Source organism: Populus alba, chromosome 1 (assembly GCF_005239225.2).
Source record: "Populus alba chromosome 1, ASM523922v2, whole genome shotgun sequence".
Classification (NCBI taxonomy): domain Eukaryota; kingdom Viridiplantae; phylum Streptophyta; class Magnoliopsida; order Malpighiales; family Salicaceae; genus Populus; species Populus alba.
In genome coordinates this window covers 46,559,016-46,578,182 of record NC_133284.1, presented here as the reverse complement: position 1 = coordinate 46,578,182, position 19,167 = coordinate 46,559,016, and the positions used below count along the sequence as shown (strand labels likewise).

Genomic DNA, 19,167 nt, shown 5'->3' with positions numbered 1-19,167 from the left:
TCTCAATACAGAGAACCCTAAATCCTTTCTTTCTCCTCCACACATTTGACATTCCCCCCCTTGTGGCTGCAAGTAAGCGAAAAGATATAGATTTCATTCGCTCCACCATCTGCCACGTTGGATTTTTGCCATGTCGACATAATCTTACAAGATCTTTTTCCATATATAATATTAATTCTCCATAATCCCTTGAGATATTACAAGATTATAATAACTATTTCAAGATATTTCAAAAACAAATTAATAAAAATTAAAAAATATCAAATTAATATAGTTTCATGATAAATATATTTTTAAAACATATTTAAAGGCAACTACAAGCTCCATGCCAACTTAAAACTGGAAGTAAGCAAAAAGATTAAAAAAAAAAATTCTTAATTTTCTCACTCTACTGTATATCACGTTAGATATTTCATTTGGGTTATTTCCATGTCAACATAATCTTATAATGTTTTTAATAAATTACAATAATCTTATGAAGTATTACATGATTACAACAACTATATAAAAATTTAAGAATCTTTTTATATATTCAAAATATTAATGATTTTTTTGTATTAACCCGGATATCCTTATACATTTTTTAAAGGATAAGATTATTTTTTTTGGAGTTCATGACTGGTTTTTTTAATAAGTGTTTTTTTTAAAGAATTGAACTTGTGTTTTTATTATTACAAAAATATAATAATATCTTAAACATTAAACTAATATTTTATTAATAAAATATTAATGATATTTTGAATATGAACGTTGACCTCTCTGTAATATTAACTTCAATTATTAAGAGAGGTTTTATAGCAGCTTTGGGCTTTTAGATATTTCTTGTAATTTCATTATATTTTTGAGGTTTTTATAATTTATTTTTATTTAATTAAAAAAAAAAAGCTAACAAATAAGAAAGAGTTTATCACATTGCACAAGACGTGGTCATGGTTGTGCCACGACCATGCATCAACGACGCCCCATAATAAGATCACTTCCTGCCCATACATTTCTTGGGCCTCTGCATTTCTTTATAATATCAAAACAAATGTGTACAAAACCACCATCTAGTAAGAATCCAAAAATAAAAGCTGAAGATTAAAAAATTTATTTATTTTGTTATTTTAGATTTAAATTTTATAATGGTTAATATAATAGTCACTGATATTTTATATGATCATTGATTTTCAAAAACTATAAAATTAATTGAGATATATACAAGCTGTCTCGGATATTTATATTAATAAATATATATATATATAATATATATATATATATATATATATAATATATATTATTAACATAAGATGTACGTCGGAGAGTTGATTTCGCTATAAATGACTCCCTATGTATAAAACAATTTGATAACATGCCGGTGAATCTCATTTTCTAGAAGCAAATAGGGTTAACATAAAGTTTTTTAACGAAGAAAATGTGTTACTAAACTAGCTAGTGACGAAATGGAGAGAAAACAAAAAAAAATATATAAATTTGGTTTTATATTTGTGAGAAGATCGTAATAATAAAAAAATATTCTTGAAAGTAGTGTTGCGTTTCAAGGACGGGAAAAAAAGAGGGGAGGGAAGACGAGGAAAGAAATAGAAAATAGAATGTCCGATGAGAAAAGTAGAGGGATTGGATAAACAGAGTATGGGCCCACATGAAACTTAGGCCGTAGCATATGAAAAGGGCAGGTGGGCATCACGTGGGTTAGTAGTTATCATGGACCAGGTTTGTCCACGTAGGATAGATTGGAATCTGCAGGCCCCTAAGTGTCTCATCCTTAAACCAGAAAAATATCTCGGGGGACTAAACTAAAATTTTAATTCTCTTACTTAATTGCCCCTGCAAAACCAACCTATATTTTAGCTCCGTAATTCTTGTGACACGTGGCACGCAAGTAGGCTCGATATATTTATATCAGTAATTTAAGATTAAGCTTCGGGCATAATTCCTATACTAGATAAGTGTCTCGTTGTACATCGTTGAGCATGTCAAATTTATTTTCTAATATATAAAACAAATTCAAAGAAAATTAGGATTATGATAAACTCAGATAATTTAATAATATAATTATATATATATATATAAATTAAAAAAAAAACACAATTACTAATAAAACAATAATCTCTAAATATTAGGATTATGATAAACTCAGATAATTTAATAATATAATTATATATATATATAAATTAAAAAAAAAACACAATTACTAATAAAACAATAATCTCTAAATATTTTTAAAATTTCTCAAAAATCTTATTTAATTAAATAAAAAAATTAAATGAGAAAAGAATAACTTTGCAAAAAAAGAAAAAAATTAAAGCTTAGGCCTGTTTGTTTCCTGCAAACTATTTTTTTAAATTTTTTTGTGATTGTTTGTAATTAAAAAAGTTGGTCAACAGAAAACACATTTCAGTCAAATAAAATTTTGACTTGATTTTCAAGAAATGTTTTCCTTTTATTTTCAGGAGAGAACTCTTTTTAAAAAGTTGTGAAAAATTTTTAAATGTCATGTTATTTGCTGATTATATCAAATTTAGTTCTCAAACTTTTGATTGTTATATATTTTGTTTGGAATTTTTTTTCAATCTTCATCCCTTAGAATTTAATTTAATTTGATTTTTATATCAACTTTAATCCTTATTTTTATAATTGTTATTTTCTTTTCTCTTGTTATTTTTTTAATTGAATTTTTTATCTATCAGATTTGGTCATCGTTCTTTTAATTGTTATTTATTTTATTTGAAATAATTTATAAAATTTTTTTTTTTAATTTCATCATCTTTCATCTTTTTTATTTATTAGATTCGATCTCTATTATTTTGATTGTTATTTATTTTATTTGAGATAATAAAAGGTGAAATTAAAAAAAAAAAAAAACATGATTAAACTTTTGTTAACTTAACTAACTCACATGATCCGAAACACAAGATCGGGATAACCCCATAAAAAGAAAAAACAAAAAAATCACGAAACTCAAAACCCTAATAAAGTAATGTAGAATGATAAAATTGAGAAAAAAAATTATTTTTAAAATAAAAATTTAGAAAATTAATTAAGTCAGGTTAATCTTTGAAACTCGTGACCTGTGCCATGAGAGCAAGATCACTTTACAAAAATTAAAATAGGGAATATCAAGGAATAAAATTAAAAAGAAAATCAAATATAAATTTTAAAAAACAAAATAAAAAATTTGCGAGCTTTCTTTTCTTCGTGGCAAGAAACCCCTCACAGGTGACTTCGAGCCAAGCGTTTTGATCTGAATAGTCAATTTCTAGGAATCAAGGGAGACTTTTGAATATAACTCGTAATTTATTATACTTCCGGTCTAGTTCACACTTGAATATTGAAGCAGAAGTTGTGTGGACATGCTTCTTCCGAGAAATGGCATATATTAAAGTAGATTAAACATCTTATTTGCCTCATTGGCAAAGCAAATTCCAACCCTAATAAAAAGCAAGGTCTTTTTCCATGGATGCTGCTAAAGCAGCAGCCAGCTAGATCTTTTTTATTTTTAATCTCACATCAACCCTAAATTCCCAAAACACCCCCCGTGGAAAAAATATCCCATAATTAAATGCAAAAAATTAGGGTAGTTTCCGTTATTTACTACATCCTGCACGCCTGCCCTTTCTCTCCTCTCTCAAAACTCCTTTCCCCTTCCCTAAAAAACCACCAAACCCAACAAGGACATAGACAGAGAAGCAAAAGGAGAGAATGAAAGGGTGTGAGCTATGTGGGAGTTCAGCAAGAATGTTCTGTGAATCAGACCAAGCTAGTTTATGTTGGGATTGTGATGAGAAAGTACACTCTGCCAACTTTCTTGTTGCAAAGCATTGCAGAACCCTTCTTTGTCAAGCATGTCAATCTCCAACTCCTTGGAAATCCTCAGGGTCCAAACTTGCCCCTACTGTTTCTGTATGTGAATCCTGTTTTACTGTCCACAAAAATAATAAAAAACAACTCCAAGATCTGAACGTCATGGCTAGTGATCAAGAAAGCCGAGAAGCCGGAAATGATTTTGACGAGTCTGAAAATGATCGAGAATTCGACGACGACGACTCTGATGATGATAGTGATGAATATGAAGAGGAGGAAGACGAGGAGGAAGAAGGAGACAACCAGGTGGTGCCATGGTCAGGTCCTACTGCATCGTCTTCGCCATCAATTGCGCCACCTGTGGCTAGTTCTTCTAGCAGTGAAGAGGAGATTCCCTGTGCTGGTGGAAATGGGTTCTTGAAACGGATGCGAGACAGTAATGTTGATCTTGATTCTGATGTAAGTCTCCTTTTCTTGTTCTTTCATTTCTTTGCCATTTTTTTTATATTAGTTTTTAGAGGGCACATTTTAATAATTGAATTTGTGGATCTTAGGAAATATTGGGTCTTCTTCCTCTTCCTTTTTAGGTTACAAACTTTGGGTTTGGTTAATACATTTAATGTTGGATAAATGCAGGATGAAACTGGATGTTCCTCTTCGCATAATTTAAGAGGTGGAAGCATGAGCACCGAGGAAGGGAATTCTTCGAGTTCATCAAGGCCATGGAAGCAAGCAAGAACAAGCGTTCATGTAGAAGAAGATGGTCAAGCAATGTCAAGATCATCGGCTATCATAGACTCCCTGAAGAGACTGCAGAAAGACTTGGTCGCGAATGGAGAAAACGCGTCTGCTGCTATTCTTGGGATCTGCAAATTGAGCCGAGATCAGAGCCTTTGATTTCTGCCCCTACTAACTTTTTTTATATGATTAATTAATTAATAACCATATAGTTTTTGAACCATAACTATTTAGTATTTCATTTCATTTTGAAGCTTGTTTTAGTAGCTGGTTGTGCTTGTCTTCATGGTTTTGTACATGAGATGGTTTTTGGTTCAATGGTTAATGCTATATTACCTTATGATATTTGTTCTTCTTTGTTTTTCTTGATTTACCCATGGAAAAAGTGATTTTCTGTGTGCTACTCCTAACATTCTGGACTTGCTACCTTGCTATTGTCAATTATTTATGAGTGGAAATGGTAGATGATTCGCCATTAATTCCCCCATTCTTATAACTACTAGAGAAATAAGAAAGAATTCGTCCCTGATCCATGTAAATTTCAAGCCGTGAGTCTCGACCGATGCCGACTGAGGCTATGAACTCAATTCTTTATTGTAAATGTTAGTTACATCTCGCTTATATGAAGAAAAGATTATCAGTAGCTTGTATTCGATGATCCATTTACTGATCAGAATTTACAAGAATACATTACTACACCCTTTGTTATATTTTATGGTAAAGATTTGTCGAAATGATAGAATATTAAGAACACAACTTTTTAAAGATAAATTTGACATAATTAAACATGTAAATTTACTCTCTTTTTTCGAAGATAACGTAATATGGGATTCCCAGTTATCTAGTTCATAACGGATGTACATGTACCAGCTAAGGTTCATGGAGAAATTGACGAGGAACAGAATGGGACGTAGGGGAGGTTGTCTGGCCATTACGCTGCAAAATTCAGGACCATCCATCGCCGGAGGAACCTGTGGTATAGACCATATTACGGGCTACTTCTCCTTCCGACCACATATCGTTGCATGCCAAGCAAAAAAGGTCAGCAGCTGTCACGTATCAACTGGCAGAGTCCATACTCCATGCTCTCTCTTTGAAGATAAATGGGATGATGACATTGTAGCTGAGGATGAAATGAACAGTAGCAGCTAGCGGAAGATGCCCAGAACGAGAAAGTTAATATGTGGTTTTGAGTGGACCAGATGTTCTTGAAGTCAAGAGCGTCTGGTTTTTGTGGTAGCACGCCATGAACGTGGGCTACAGATGAGAATAGAGTGTGTGGCTGGTATGAAACAAAACCCCACTAGAATTTAGCATAAAATATGTAAAAGAAGAAGTCCACTTGCGTGGCTTTATACGGTTTTGGAGATAATTTCCCTTAATTTATAATAGAGGCCTTTGAACTTTGATTTCATCTGTGGTCTTGATTCGACGATGTTTGATTTCTTATCTTCATTACTGTGGAAGTTATTTTTCGTGTCGATTGTTACCTGGTTGAAAATTAATATCTAGGTTTTGCTTTGTTATCTAGATGGTAGTGTTTATTCTCGCTGTCGGTCGGATTATTTTTTTTTAATTAATTTTTTAATATTTTTAAATTATTTTAATAAATAGATATTAAAATAATTTTTTTATTTTTCATGTCGAGTTTTACATAATTGAAAATTAATATCTTGGTTTTGCTTTGTCATCTAGGTGGTAGTGTTTGTTCTCGCTGTTAGTCACATTATTTTTTTTTAATTAATTTTTTTAATATTTTTAAATTATTTTAATAAGATGGTATTAAAATAATTTTTTTATTTTTCGTGTCGAGTTTTACCTGGTTGAAAATTAATATCTTGGTTTTGCTTTGTCATCTAGGTGGTAGTGTTTGTTCTCACTATCAGTCAGATTATTTTTTTAATTAATTTTTTAATATTTTTAAATTATTTTAATAAGCTGGTATTAAAATAATTTTTTTTAATATAAAAAATTATTTTGAAAAGAAACTCATACCACAAACTCAAACATTACCGTAAACTAAGCTTAAATAAGATTAAAAGACTAATTATGTATATTTTAATGAAGATATTTTCTTAGATAGTGTATGTCATTGTTTAAAGTGTTTTTCATTTAAAAATATATTAAAATAATATTTTTATTTTATTTTTAAAAAAATATATTTTTGATATCAATACATCAAAACAACATAAAAATATTTAAAAAATCAATTTGAAGAAACCAAATTCTAATTTTACAAGAAAACATGGTTCCACCTACGTAGACAAACATTGTATTAGTAAATAGGGCAAATTAAAGCGTATGGCCCTTCCCATCTAGTTGAATCGATCGAGGAAGCAAGTATATTGTGTCCTACGATATGATATGAATATTGTATTCTGCCTTTGAAGTTATAGACCAATTTTACACTTTGAATAGCTGGAAAGGACCATCAAGTTTGACAAGAAAATATTAGATAAACAAGAACAAGAAAGGTTAAAATCATTTATTTTTGCATTTTAAAAGTGTTTTTTTAAAAAATTATTTTTTTCTTTACTTCAAATTAATATATATTTTTAGTGTTTTTAGATTATTTTTATGTGTTGATATCAAATAATTTTTTCAAAATAAAAAATATTATATTGATGTATTTTCGAGTGAAAAACACTTTAAAAAACAACTGCTTCCATATTCTCAAACACCCCCAAGTAAAAATCTAAAAGACGTGTGATTTTAGCTGTAAAGCCAGCACTATTCACACGCACACAAAATATTATGGATTTGTTGTGTATTTTTTAATAATTTATTTTGGTAATCAAAGTTTAATTTTGGACAATTTGATCCTAACTAAGACCAAATTGGAAGAAAATAAACTAAAATGAAAAAGACATAGCGTGCGAGAAGTTTCAGGAAAGATATACTTTGGTCCTTGCACTTTAAAAATAATGCAAATTATACAATTTTGGTATCTCAATATTTTTCAATTCAATTTTGATATAAAAGTTTATTTTTTATTATTGTTTGGTCCCTAGTTGAGAAAGGAGAAAGACAAAGTGAGAGGTTGCTGGATTTTCTTGGTAGAGAAAAAAAGGTGTTGTTAACACCAATTTATGTTACCAAAACATTCAATATTTGTTTCAAATGATTCCATGTTATAAGGATAGTTCATATTAGATGTTTTGTATCTATAAAATTCATGAAAAAACATATCTGAATTCTGGTTAATTTTTTATTTCTGATTGATTTTTGTTTTTGGGATTTTTTTTTGTTCTTTAGACCATATATAGATTTATCATGATTTCTAAGGTGTTTTTAGATTGAAAAACAAGTATATGGGTCAGACAACATTAAGCTCTGGCTTTCCAGTCACTATAGTAGCCAAAATCAAGGCAAAATCAAGCGACACGTCAAATGATTTGTTTTTCAAAAAACTTTTGGGCAGGCAACATGTGGTGTGCCTCAAATGCCAAAAAAAAAAAGGGACCCAATTGCCCGAGTAGGCTAGTGCGTGGGACCTAACAAATGGGCGACGTAGACTAGCCCGGCTTGCGAGGTGGGATGGCCTAGCTTGCTAGGCCCAGTTGTGCCTAACCCTTTTTTTTTTTTTTAATTCATACTTCTTTTTATATGCTTTTTATTTTCAAAAAAAATATTTATATTTAGATTAATATCCATTCTCTTTTATTTTATTTAGAGTCTCTTTTAATTGACTATTATTTTTTTCGTTAAGCATTTAATCTTTTAAGAGATTTTTCTAATTCATCCATAAGTTTTTTTATCCTTTGTATAATTTTTTTTTTCAAATAATATTTTTAATATGTGCATAATATTTTTATTTTATTTTATGCTATTCAATCAATTTAATATATATCTATTTTTATTATTATTTGATTAAATAAAAAAATTATTTTAATATATAAATTTAATAAATATAATTAAATTAATATCCCATTTTCAAGATTAGATATTTACTGCAGTAAGAATCTCTCAAATCCCATGAGAAAAGAAAGCCTCAAAATTTGGCCCCCATTGAAAGTCAACGATATTTCATAGGCTCAGTATCAATTTGTTAGGAGCTTCTCAACGATTTTGTGGTTTGTGTGAATAGTTTGACCATCTCCTTTTCCTTTCACCGTGGGGAGCTCAGGATATCTAGTCAGAAATTCATGAGGTGGCCTTGCGTGGCACGAGGAACACAATCTAAGAAAACATGAGAAAAACAAGAAGGGCATCAATTAATCTCTTAGTTTCTGGTACGAACATTGACATGTTTCCATCACCCTTAAATCCCAGTCAAGATTTCAACATGTCAGCAACATCTGTTCTCATCATTACAAACACCCACTTGCAAAGGTAACCCAACTAGTTGTCGCCGCCGGCAACTGTCCAACATTGTCAACCATTACAAAACCCGGAGCTCTCAAGTCAACCATGCGCCGAGAAAAACCCGAATATTTTTGCCCGCAAACTGGGAACCTGTCGTCGATTCTTCTTTACACACAAATTGTACTTTAGCTTTATTGGGTTGCTTGATTTCAATTTACAAGTTCAGTTATGATTAACTCATTTTTAAAGAGCAAATAACCAACTTCGTAACTGGGAACAAAAGGGTAGAGAGAAGCAATCTTCAACACCAAAACGATGGACATTATAATCCATTAAAACATATTTCCAAAAGCCTACAAGAATATCCAGAAACCTAACACCATTGATCAGCCGTACAAATCCTCCCAAGTTTTCATATATGAGAAACTTCTGACAAGAGTCGCAAGGGAGAAAAGATCATCCTACAATCTGTCTATTAAGCACAAACAGGAGACCCACGTGACAAGAACATCATATTAACTCCTCCGCATGTTCACCTAATCCCTGCTGACTGTGACACCTCCTCCATCAGATCTACAAAGAAAGACGGCCAAATAGCAAAATTGGATCCACGTGACAATTGAAGTGTAGAACATCATGGAAAATGCGCACACACAAAAATAGAGGAAATAACAGCGGCTATGATTACAGTGGAATGAAGGGGCATGACGAGACAACATTACACAGATAAATGCAAACTGAAGAACAAAAACCAAGATCCGGCTGCATACCTGCTGTGGAGATGGATCAGTCACGATATAGTAGTTCAAACTAGGCATCTGTCAGGCAACAAGCAAACAAATAGAGACATCATTTAAAAATTTTCCACTATTTACTAAAACAGCTGTGAAACAACACAAGTGACAATAGCAAGAACAGCAATTCAGCCATCAGCATTCAGTCTAAGGAAATCAATTCTTGAACAGAAACAGCACAGCTAGCATGATCATTCAGAGTAAAAGGCAAAAATCATGGGCCAAATACAGCATACCTGTTTTCTTTCAGCTATGTTAAACAAGAGAAACTATGAAACAAAAATTTGTCAATTGTGTTGACAAATAAGTGTTAAATTACTTATTCTGAATGGGTAGAAGAAGTATTACAAAACATAGCAAAAAATCTTATTTCAAACAACGTTGAGGAGCTAGCCTTTAACCTCACTAAGCCAAGGGAGGAGCTAACCCATAACCTCACTAAGCCAAGGGAGGAGCAATAAATAGACTGTGATAGGGAGTGGAAAACAATTTTCTAGACAGTCGATTTATGCACTGTCTTGTTCATGCGCTGTCAAAGCTATGCAAGGCCAATGAAAGTCAAACCATTGTTGCAACAATACACTCCAATGTAGCCTTCAAGAAACACAATGTAAGCTAAACGCTAATATCATGGATCCAACTAAAATGTCTAATACTCGAATAATTGTGTTATTGCTACTGCATCTGCTCCAGTAAGACCATCAAAATTGCAATAAAAAACAAAAACAACTAAGGATCCATCAATCCAAAGCCCTAAAAACCTCCATCATATTGCATCAATGAGATGCAATAGTGTTTCAACAAGCATCATATATCGATTTTAGTACTTAATTTTCATCAATAAGCCTTATCAATTGGCATCAATAACTTGGTCAAATCACTATCAAGCTCCGTGGTAATAAGAACCAATAGCTACACAGTTGCAACGGACTCACCACTGCTTGCACTTTACATTTCATATGACATATATCTCTCTAGATCATATCAACCACATCTCTAACAAAATTCTACAAGTACCTAAGGCTCCAAAGCTATGCTTACAATTCAGCAAACATTTCAATTATTCAATGCATCTTTACTGCAATATCACAGCAACTCTCTCAAATCAAGCCATGTAAAATATCATGTCAACCATGAGAAGATGAATCTCACATATTCACAAGTGATCCATTTTGTACTATTTATACACAACATCAACCACTAAATAAATGCTATCGAAACCGATTGTAATTTCCGAATTTCTTTTGCTGCACAGGCTCCTACATATTGTTTTAACTATGATCAATTCACTCTGCTGATAATGAAAAATTCAGGATGATGTGTCTTTATTCACACAAACCATTATCTGCACCGTCGATCTCATAAAAAAAACAAAATAAAATAAAAAACTCCAAAACCTAGTATGATTATGCATTACTGGTCATCACATATTGGAATAAACATAACCACATTAGCCAATATCCCACAAGGCAGAAAAAAGGCCTGGCAAGCATAATCATTACCAGCAATGACAAATTCCACCATCTAACATAACAAAACGCAAGCACCAATCAAACCAGCTAGTTGAGGTAAAACTTTACCCACTAATCAATATAGATTAAAATTAGAAGAGCACAATGAAGCCTGTCGCACCAAATAAGCAGAGTCATCTTTCTATAGTAATGAAATGGCCAATACCCATTTACATTTAATTATAGCAAAGTAACCTGCACATTTTAGATGCTGACTCCAACTCAAATCAACCCTACTTTCATCACCACAGCTTGTTATTTTACAAGCACCATTCAGATTTTCCGCTCAGGATTCATAAACCAACTCAGCTATTTAATGCATCTTTATTGCAATATTTCAGCAACTCTCCAGAATCCAACAATTTCAAGATTCATCAGAAGATTAATAGCATCCAAAATCAAAATTAACCCGGTGCATCCTATTTATATGCAACTTTGACCACTTATAAAATGCTCTAGAACCTAAGACATGATGTACACATTTCTTTTACATCTATATTAGGTTTTACATTATGATACAGTCCAGAGCATTACGATTAGATAATGCATCCTAATCATGTGCATAACTATCTCTACGTTTTCCTTTCGAGACAACGATCCTCCTCCTGTACATTGCCATCATTAGCATACACTAGCAAACTTATAAGATTTAAAAAAAAAAAAAAAAAAAAAAAAACATCATAAACAAAGATCATCAATCATTAAAGTAAGAAAAAAAATCAAAACTTCAAACCACAATCAAAATCACCAATAGCAAAAATGAACGGTCACATTACAAATCCTAACCTTTAGTTCCCTTCACATTAACAGCTGCCTCCGGCTCAGTCCCAACCACAATCCTTATCCTCAGGATATCTAACAACAACGACAGGACAAAAACAATGATGAACACAATAATCACTCACACTACCCAATCTCTCATCGCTCCCTCTTATCGCCGCACCAAACCCTCTACTCCCCATAATAACCGCACTCAACCCTAACCTCTCAATTTCCAAACACAACCTTTCCTTCATATCATGATCTTTCACAATATGAATCTTATACGGAATCTGCGCTTCCTTCAAAGGCCTCGCAATATCCGCCGCTTTCGAAGCCGTGAAAGCATCGAAATCATCCTCTTGCCGGGGCTGTGGCTTCTCACTATTCTCATTTTTAGTTTTACTATCAATTTCACTATTAAATTTACTATTATTGTTCAAGAGATCGAGTTGCGATTGCGTGGGAGTGGAGAGTGGGAGTGGGCCCCAGTCAGCGCCGAGGAGGACGGAGGTAGGGCTGACGTGGAGGAGGATGACAGAGTCGCCAGGACGGATGTAGTGGTGGACAGACCAGCGGACAGCGTAGGCTGATTCGTCAGAGAGGTCGACGGCGACACCAATCTTGCGGCGAGTGGTGGGGGTGAGAGTAGGAGTGGCGGAGGGTGGGTGAGGGTGGCGTGGGGGAGAAGGGTGGTGGTTGATCTTAATTGTCGGGAGTAGCGGCTGGTCAGGATCTACCGGGTTTTGTTGTTGTTGTTGTTGAGAATTCATGGCCGCTGCTAAGGTTTTGATGTTTGCTTGTGTAGTTGTTGATTTCTTGACTGAGAATGAAAATTGGATTTGTCAATTGTCTTTGTTCCTTTGTTTGGAGGGAAGGGAAATGGTGATGAGTGTCGGAAGGGGAGGAGAGCTGAGGGGTGTGGGGACAGTATATGAGATTTATTATTATTATATTAGAGATATAAAGTTTTTTTATTTATTATAAATACATGAAAATAATTTATTTATTTTAAAATTTTAATATTGAATCATTAAAATGATATAAAAATAAAAAATTTAATTAATTTAAATTAAAAAAAAACTAAAATTTAATAAATAAATAACTAATGTAACTCAGCTACAAACATGCACCAAAAATAGGTAAGATAATTGTGGGGTTTGGTGTGCTTTTCATGGGAATAAAGGTTGTTTTCAATTGATTTTGATTTGGAGAGATGGTACCCAAAATGCGGTGGTAATTAGACTATTTGTATGACCATTTCAAATACAAGATATCTAACAGATAGTTTTTTTTTTTTTAATTTCAATATTCTCACATGGATGATCGAGACTAAAAATCTCTTAATGGAAGTTTTGTTTTTTTTTTTATATAAATTTAAAATTTTTAAATAAATTCTTATAAACATTGATTCTTTAATATATGTTAATTCGGTTAAATCAGGTTAGGGTAGTATTTGTGAACACGATAAAAACTGTGTTTTTTTATAATTTTATTTTTTTATTTAAAATTGTTTCGATGTTGTTGAGGTTAAAAATAAATTTTTTAAAAAATATTATTTTAATATATTTTCTAACAAAAATACTTCAAAAAACAATAATTATCATAATACTTTCAAATACAAGAAATCATATACTAAAATGTTTTATTATATTCAAAATACACTCCTACACACAAAAACTTTATTTATTTGAAGGTCTGTTTAAGAAAAAATAAGAAAGAAAGAGAATATTATTTTATTGGTCTTTTATTCAAGGATTCAAGTAGAAATGTAAAATTTATATATAGCCATGATAATAACTTTGAAATTGATAGAAATTGGAAATTCCAACACAAAAGTATTAAATTCAAGGGAAGATGATATGGGAAAAACTCATGGGCCTCAAAAGTCAAACAACCGAAGTATTTGGAGTACTTGTGAATCTCTGTCCCAAAAGCCCAACACTTGATCCAAGATTAGCCCAACAGAAGTTCGGAGCTTAATTCTCAAGTCCAGAGCCAATTTCAAGGACGAGAGATAAAGGTAACAGCTTCCTTAATGTTCCTTTTTAGTGAATTTGGTTTCTATTTAAGATTACAGTTTAAAATATTATTTATTTAGAAATATATTAAAATATTTTTTTTATTTTTAAAAAATTATTTTTAATTTTAACACATCAAAACAATCTGAAAATATAATTATTATTTTTTCATTTTAAGCAAAACAAATTTTAAAATTTTTATACTGCGTTCTCAAATACATCCTTAACATATAGATTTAAGCTCATGAAAATACCGGAGTGGCTATCGAGTGTGACCAGAAACCATGTGGGTTTTGCTTGCGCAAGTTCGGAGTGTGGATATCTATAGTTACAAGATGTAATTGACATGGACAATATTTAAATTTTTTTAATAAAAAAAATCCTTGAAGAAAATTTTTTATATCAATAAAAACACTGGGTATTTTCATTAACCCCACCTTGGTCAAGGCCTCAATTGAAATCAAATTCTAAATCCAGTTATAATGTTAACTGTAAATCATATTAAATTCAATATTTTTAAGGCAACATTCTCTCAACCATGCAATTCCCGACACTATAGCAGAACAGTACTGTGTCCAAATTGTCCTTTAGTCTTTGTATCTTGATTTTTCATTTTCTAAAAATAATTTTTAAGAATTTATAGCTTTATATTCCAATCCTTAAACTTTATTTATTTTTTATTTTTTAACCTCTTAATTTTAAGAGATAAAAGATAAGTTAGTTAAAAATTTGAGAGGAAAGAAAAAGAAAAGGTCCTACTACTAAAAAAACAAATCTTGATGTCAATAAATTCCCATAAAGATGAGAGATCAATGGTAGTTAGGGATAAACAAAAACCCTGAAAAATTAATTAAATTGAGAAAACAAAAAACATATCCGAGAAAATCAAAACAAGAAAAAAAAATTAAATTAACTAATTAGAAAATCTAAAAACAATTCAGTTTGATTTCGATTTTAAATATCTAAAACAGATTGAACCAAATCGAATTGATTCAACCATCACTTTGAAAAAATAAAAAAGACTATAAATAATTAAACAACCTAAACCAAATCCATGCATCTTATCTTTTCCATCACGCTCTCTTCTCTCCCTCCAACAACAAATTGATCATGAACTTCGTCATTCACTTCAATCAAACTCCATCCAAATTCTTTGTCCATCATCTTCTCTTCTAAAGATGGCCTTTGCTCAATTCTTTTTCAAAATGATTATGGGCAACATAAACATTTGACAAAAGTACACAACTTGAGATATCATTTAGATCCAACTCATTCACGAGCTTCAGTGCTCATTTTATCATCTCAATGTTTTCATACTCCCTGCAAGAGGAGAGTAAAGACCCCCATATAATGGCATATGGGTTTACTGGCATGCTTCTTATTAGCTCTTCTACCTCTTTAAGGAGTCCTGCTTTCCCTAGTACATCAACCATGCAGGTTTTTTTCCCTTCCCGTCTTGATTGATCTCCAACTTATATTTTTCTTGATACTTTGTGGGGGTATTTTTGAGGTTTTTGCCTTTTATATTATGTTGTAATTTGTAATTCAAGTTTTGTTTGTATTTTAAATAGAATCGAATGGTGTCTTGATCATGTAAACTGAAACAAGTTTCTAAACAATAGAAACTAGTTTTGTTTTTTGGTTTTATCGGTTTTTCAATAATAAAAACCGAACTGAATTGAATCAAAATTAATTAGTTTGAATTGGTTTTGGTTTTAAATTTTTAAAAATAATAATTTTAGTTTAGTTAATTTTTTCATATAAAAACCAAATCTAAAATAATCACCTCTAACGATAAATGTCCATCGATAATATTGAAAAAAAATAAATCAAAGCTCTTAAAGATATTTTGAATTTAGTTTGTTCTTCAGGTGTTTTATACTTATAAATAGGTTAATTTGGATTTATATAATGTTTTCTGAACGAAACAGATTGAAAATTAAGCGGGGGGGAAAAACTTTGAGCTCAAGTTTTCGATGGCTGAAAAATTCGTGAAGTAGACGATGTGTATTATTCTTTTATGGTAAGCGAACGATACTTTGTTCGCTTAGTATAAAAAAAATTGCTAAAGGAGTTGGCTTAGATAAGCTAGGCTAGGCACGTGCATACATGGGCTTTCCTCTTTAGAGCCCAGCTGTGCAAGCCTGGCCTTTAGGCCTGGAAATATTTTTTTAATTTAATAAATACATTTTAAATTAGTAATTACAATGCTATTCAAATAATTATGTGATTAGTCCATACTTTTTAAATGAGGCTAGAGCTTTCTATGTGACATTAATAATAGCTTTTTTTAATAATTATATATGATCCTAACATATAATAAATTGTAAACAAATTGCACATGGATATGAGAATAATTAAGTATTCTTTTATATTTTTATATAGTTTTAATGAATAATTACTCTTTGATTTTTTTTAATATAGCCACATAAAAATTATAATCATATGTTTTTCTTAAAAATTCCCTTTTATTTGAAGATAAGTTTTTGTTTAAATTAGGAACAAGCTACAAATTAAATTAAATATTTTTCTCTTCTAAAAAAAATAAATTAATTAGAAAATGGATTTTTTACTTTCAGAAACAAAATTTCTCATTCCTTAATTAAAATTATTGCTTTTTGCCCAAAATGCAAAAACAAGAAAGAGAGGAAGAAAAAGGAAAAGCTGGTTAGTAGTAGTTGGAAAAAAGCTTCCACGGTCCTAGTACTTAACACCGAGACTAATACAGACTAGCAGTCTCCTTCTCTCTCTCCCTCTCTCTCTCTCTCTCTCTCTCTACACACACACACACACACACATACTTATTGCAGATTTTGTATTATTGTTAAAATATTGTGTTTGTAGCTGGGTCTGTCCTGACTCGCAGGCCGCAGCCACTCACTGACCACATATATATACAGCAGCGACCACAAGGTGTCTGCCAAGGAGGAAGGAAGGCTAGCATTTTTATAGCTTGCTTTTCATCTATCTTTTTCACGTTTTTCAAAGCACATCCTAAAAGGTTGCTCGACTCCCATAAACAGTAATGCAGAGATGCCCTCCTTGTGTAACCAATGTTTAGAAGAGAAATCTCTCACCTGTCCTCTAGCATGAACAATAAAGAGAAGTGAGAGAGAGAGAGAGAGAGAGAGAGATGCTCCTTGCTAGGGTTTTGAGCCTCCTTGTGAAGTCATTTTAGCAGGTTATACAGAAAGATTTGTAATTAAATGTTTTCTATATGACAATTGTAAACATCAATTGTAGAATTCGTTAGAGGTTAAGCAGATCAAAATATACACAGATCATGGTCTGTCCCACTTTATTACACAGTTAGAACAAGCCAGCAGAGTGTGACAACTGCATAATTGTTGCTAGTATTGTAATGACCAAATGCCTCGAAATAACCCAATTCGTTTGTGGCTATGCTTCTCAATTCTTGACAAGGAACAAGATAGATCATAAGCAAAAGTGCAGCGCAAAACAATGTCAAGATCATAAAAGCAGGGAAATAATGTTAAAGCACTGACACTGATCAGAGATAGATTAAATAAAGCAAGAGTATGTACTGCACTGTTTTCGCATTGCTATTAATTAATTAGTTTAAGAACAAAAGGGAAATTATAAGAAGCTGTGTTTAGGTTCAGGCAATCACACATATATCAAGAAAAGACATCAAAACCAAAACTAGACATGTTTCTTGGTTCTAATATGAAAGCTTCAGAGACAAATCAATAGAATTAGAAGCATCAGATGCACTGTTATCAGAATAAGTTGTGACACAAGAAGCTTCACCAGTACCCACTGCAACTGAAGCTTCTGCAGTAGGAAATTCCATATCCTTGAAACAGGTGCTTTTACCATTTTTTACAGGGAAAAGTTCATATTCCATGATAACTTTTCTACCCATTGCGTTATTACCCTTCCTGTGTGCTTCCATCGCCTCTACACCCTACATAATCCACATGAATTACCGACCAATCAAGACTCAAACAAATTATTAGATATAGTATTTATAAGAAGCATGGTTCCAAAATATTATACATACCACTTGAAAGAAAGATGGAGATTTACCTCGTTGTTGTTGTGGTTGTGATACTTGGCATAGAAAGCACTCGTTGCAGCTCTGGCACTGAATCCTCCCATCTGTCCATAGAAATTAAAATAGTAAAAATTTAAGATTTTAATCACAGTGTTTAAGAAGATTGAAATTCCAGACTGCTAAAATACCTTGTTAGCCTATAATTAATTTATTTCCTTCTTATATTATTCCTCAAGAAACGAACAGGGAAAAAAAACAAAGGCAAGCGTGCATATAGCATCAAGAAAATCAAGAACCCTAAAAAACACAAACCTTAAAGCAAAGATCACAACGAGTAGGCTCATATAATTGCTTCTGCTGCTGCATTACTTTTGGGATTGAAGAGAGCTCTTTCGAAGCCTCAAGCGCAGCAGCAGAAGGAGCTGGAGGCCCAACCTGATGAACCGGACCTGATCCAACCATGTACGGGTTAACCAAAACCTGGCCCTACCCAAACCCACCATTGTTATTTGCAGTAAACTCATCAACCCTCCTAACCACCACACCACCCTGGTGATCCCAACCCAAGAACCCATTAAAAACAACACCATTACTTCTCATTGGCACACCATAGTTAACTGTAGTACCATACTGCGCCATTTGATTATCATCATCATTATTATTAAACGGGTCAAAAACGTGCAGCTGCTTGGTGGGCTGGAGATTGGGAGACCCAATCTGGTTAGTCTCAGTAATTGCCTTCCATCTTTCTTGAATCCTCAAATTCTCAAGTTGAGCTACTCCCATTCCTCTTCGAGGTTGTTTCTTGCGAGTTTGACATTTATTGGCAGTAGGCTTTCTGGTCCGAGTAGTAGTAGTAGTTCTTGTGGGTTCAGCTGGTTTGGTACTCATGGCCAGGGTGGACTCTTGTTTTCTATCATCGCTAGGCATGAGAAAAAGTGAAAGTGAGGTAGCCATTGAGAGGTTTTTTTGTTCGAGAAAGATCAAAGAAAAATGAGTTTGAAGGGGGTTATGAAAGAATGGTGGGTCTTAAAAGAGAAAAGGTAACTGATGGTAATCTATAGAGAGAGAAAAGGTACTGTTACATTGGAAGCATAGACCTATATATATATATATATATATAAAAGAGAGAGAATTAGATGGGTTTATAAAGAGTGGTGAGAGCTAGGCAGGTAGCTAGATAGCTTCTTGTGGAGATGATGAACAGAGGATTTGGG

The 19,167-nt window shown here is 32.3% G+C and overlaps 2 protein-coding genes across 4 annotated transcripts; one reads left to right on the top strand and one right to left on the bottom strand.

Annotated features, from left to right (window-relative positions):
* Positions 1-3,417: 3,417 nt before the first annotated feature.
* On the top strand, positions 3,418-4,887 carry LOC118058618 (uncharacterized). Its single transcript, XM_035071342.2, has 2 exons — positions 3,418-4,263; positions 4,441-4,887. Exons 1-2 carry the CDS (start codon positions 3,703-3,705, stop codon positions 4,699-4,701), a joined length of 822 nt encoding a protein of 273 aa, XP_034927233.1. The 5' UTR covers positions 3,418-3,702; the 3' UTR covers positions 4,702-4,887.
* Positions 4,888-9,147: 4,260 nt separating this feature from the next.
* Positions 9,148-12,850, bottom strand: LOC118058580 (universal stress protein PHOS34). Of its 3 annotated transcripts, XR_012168986.1 has the most exons (3): positions 11,939-12,849; positions 9,618-9,665; positions 9,148-9,420 (listed from the first exon to the last, which is right to left on the bottom strand). XR_012168986.1 is itself a non-coding variant. In XM_073407168.1 (2 exons), the coding sequence occupies exon 1, from the start codon at positions 12,682-12,684 to the stop codon at positions 11,974-11,976; it is 711 nt and encodes a 236-aa protein (XP_073263269.1). In that variant the 5' UTR covers positions 12,685-12,850; the 3' UTR covers positions 9,148-9,420; positions 11,939-11,973. The 3 variants fall into 3 exon arrangements, 2 of the variants coding, with proteins under 2 accessions (XP_073263269.1, XP_073263270.1); XM_073407168.1 differs by lacking the exon at positions 9,618-9,665 and having other exon boundaries at positions 11,939-12,850; XM_073407169.1 differs by lacking the exons at positions 9,148-9,420; positions 9,618-9,665 and adding an exon at positions 9,672-11,757 and having other exon boundaries at positions 11,939-12,850.
* Between the last annotated feature and the right edge of the window lie 6,317 nt (positions 12,851-19,167).

Coding starts and splice junctions, on each gene's coding strand:
- LOC118058618 (XM_035071342.2), top strand. CDS start 3,703: ATGAAAGGGTGTGAGCTATGTGGGAGTTCAGCAAGAATGTTCTGTGAA. Junction 4,264..4,440: donor ATGTTGATCTTGATTCTGAT/GTAAGTCTCCTT, acceptor GGATAAATGCAG/GATGAAACTGGATGTTCCTC.
- LOC118058580 (XM_073407168.1), bottom strand. CDS start 12,684: ATGAATTCTCAACAACAACAACAACAAAACCCGGTAGATCCTGACCAG.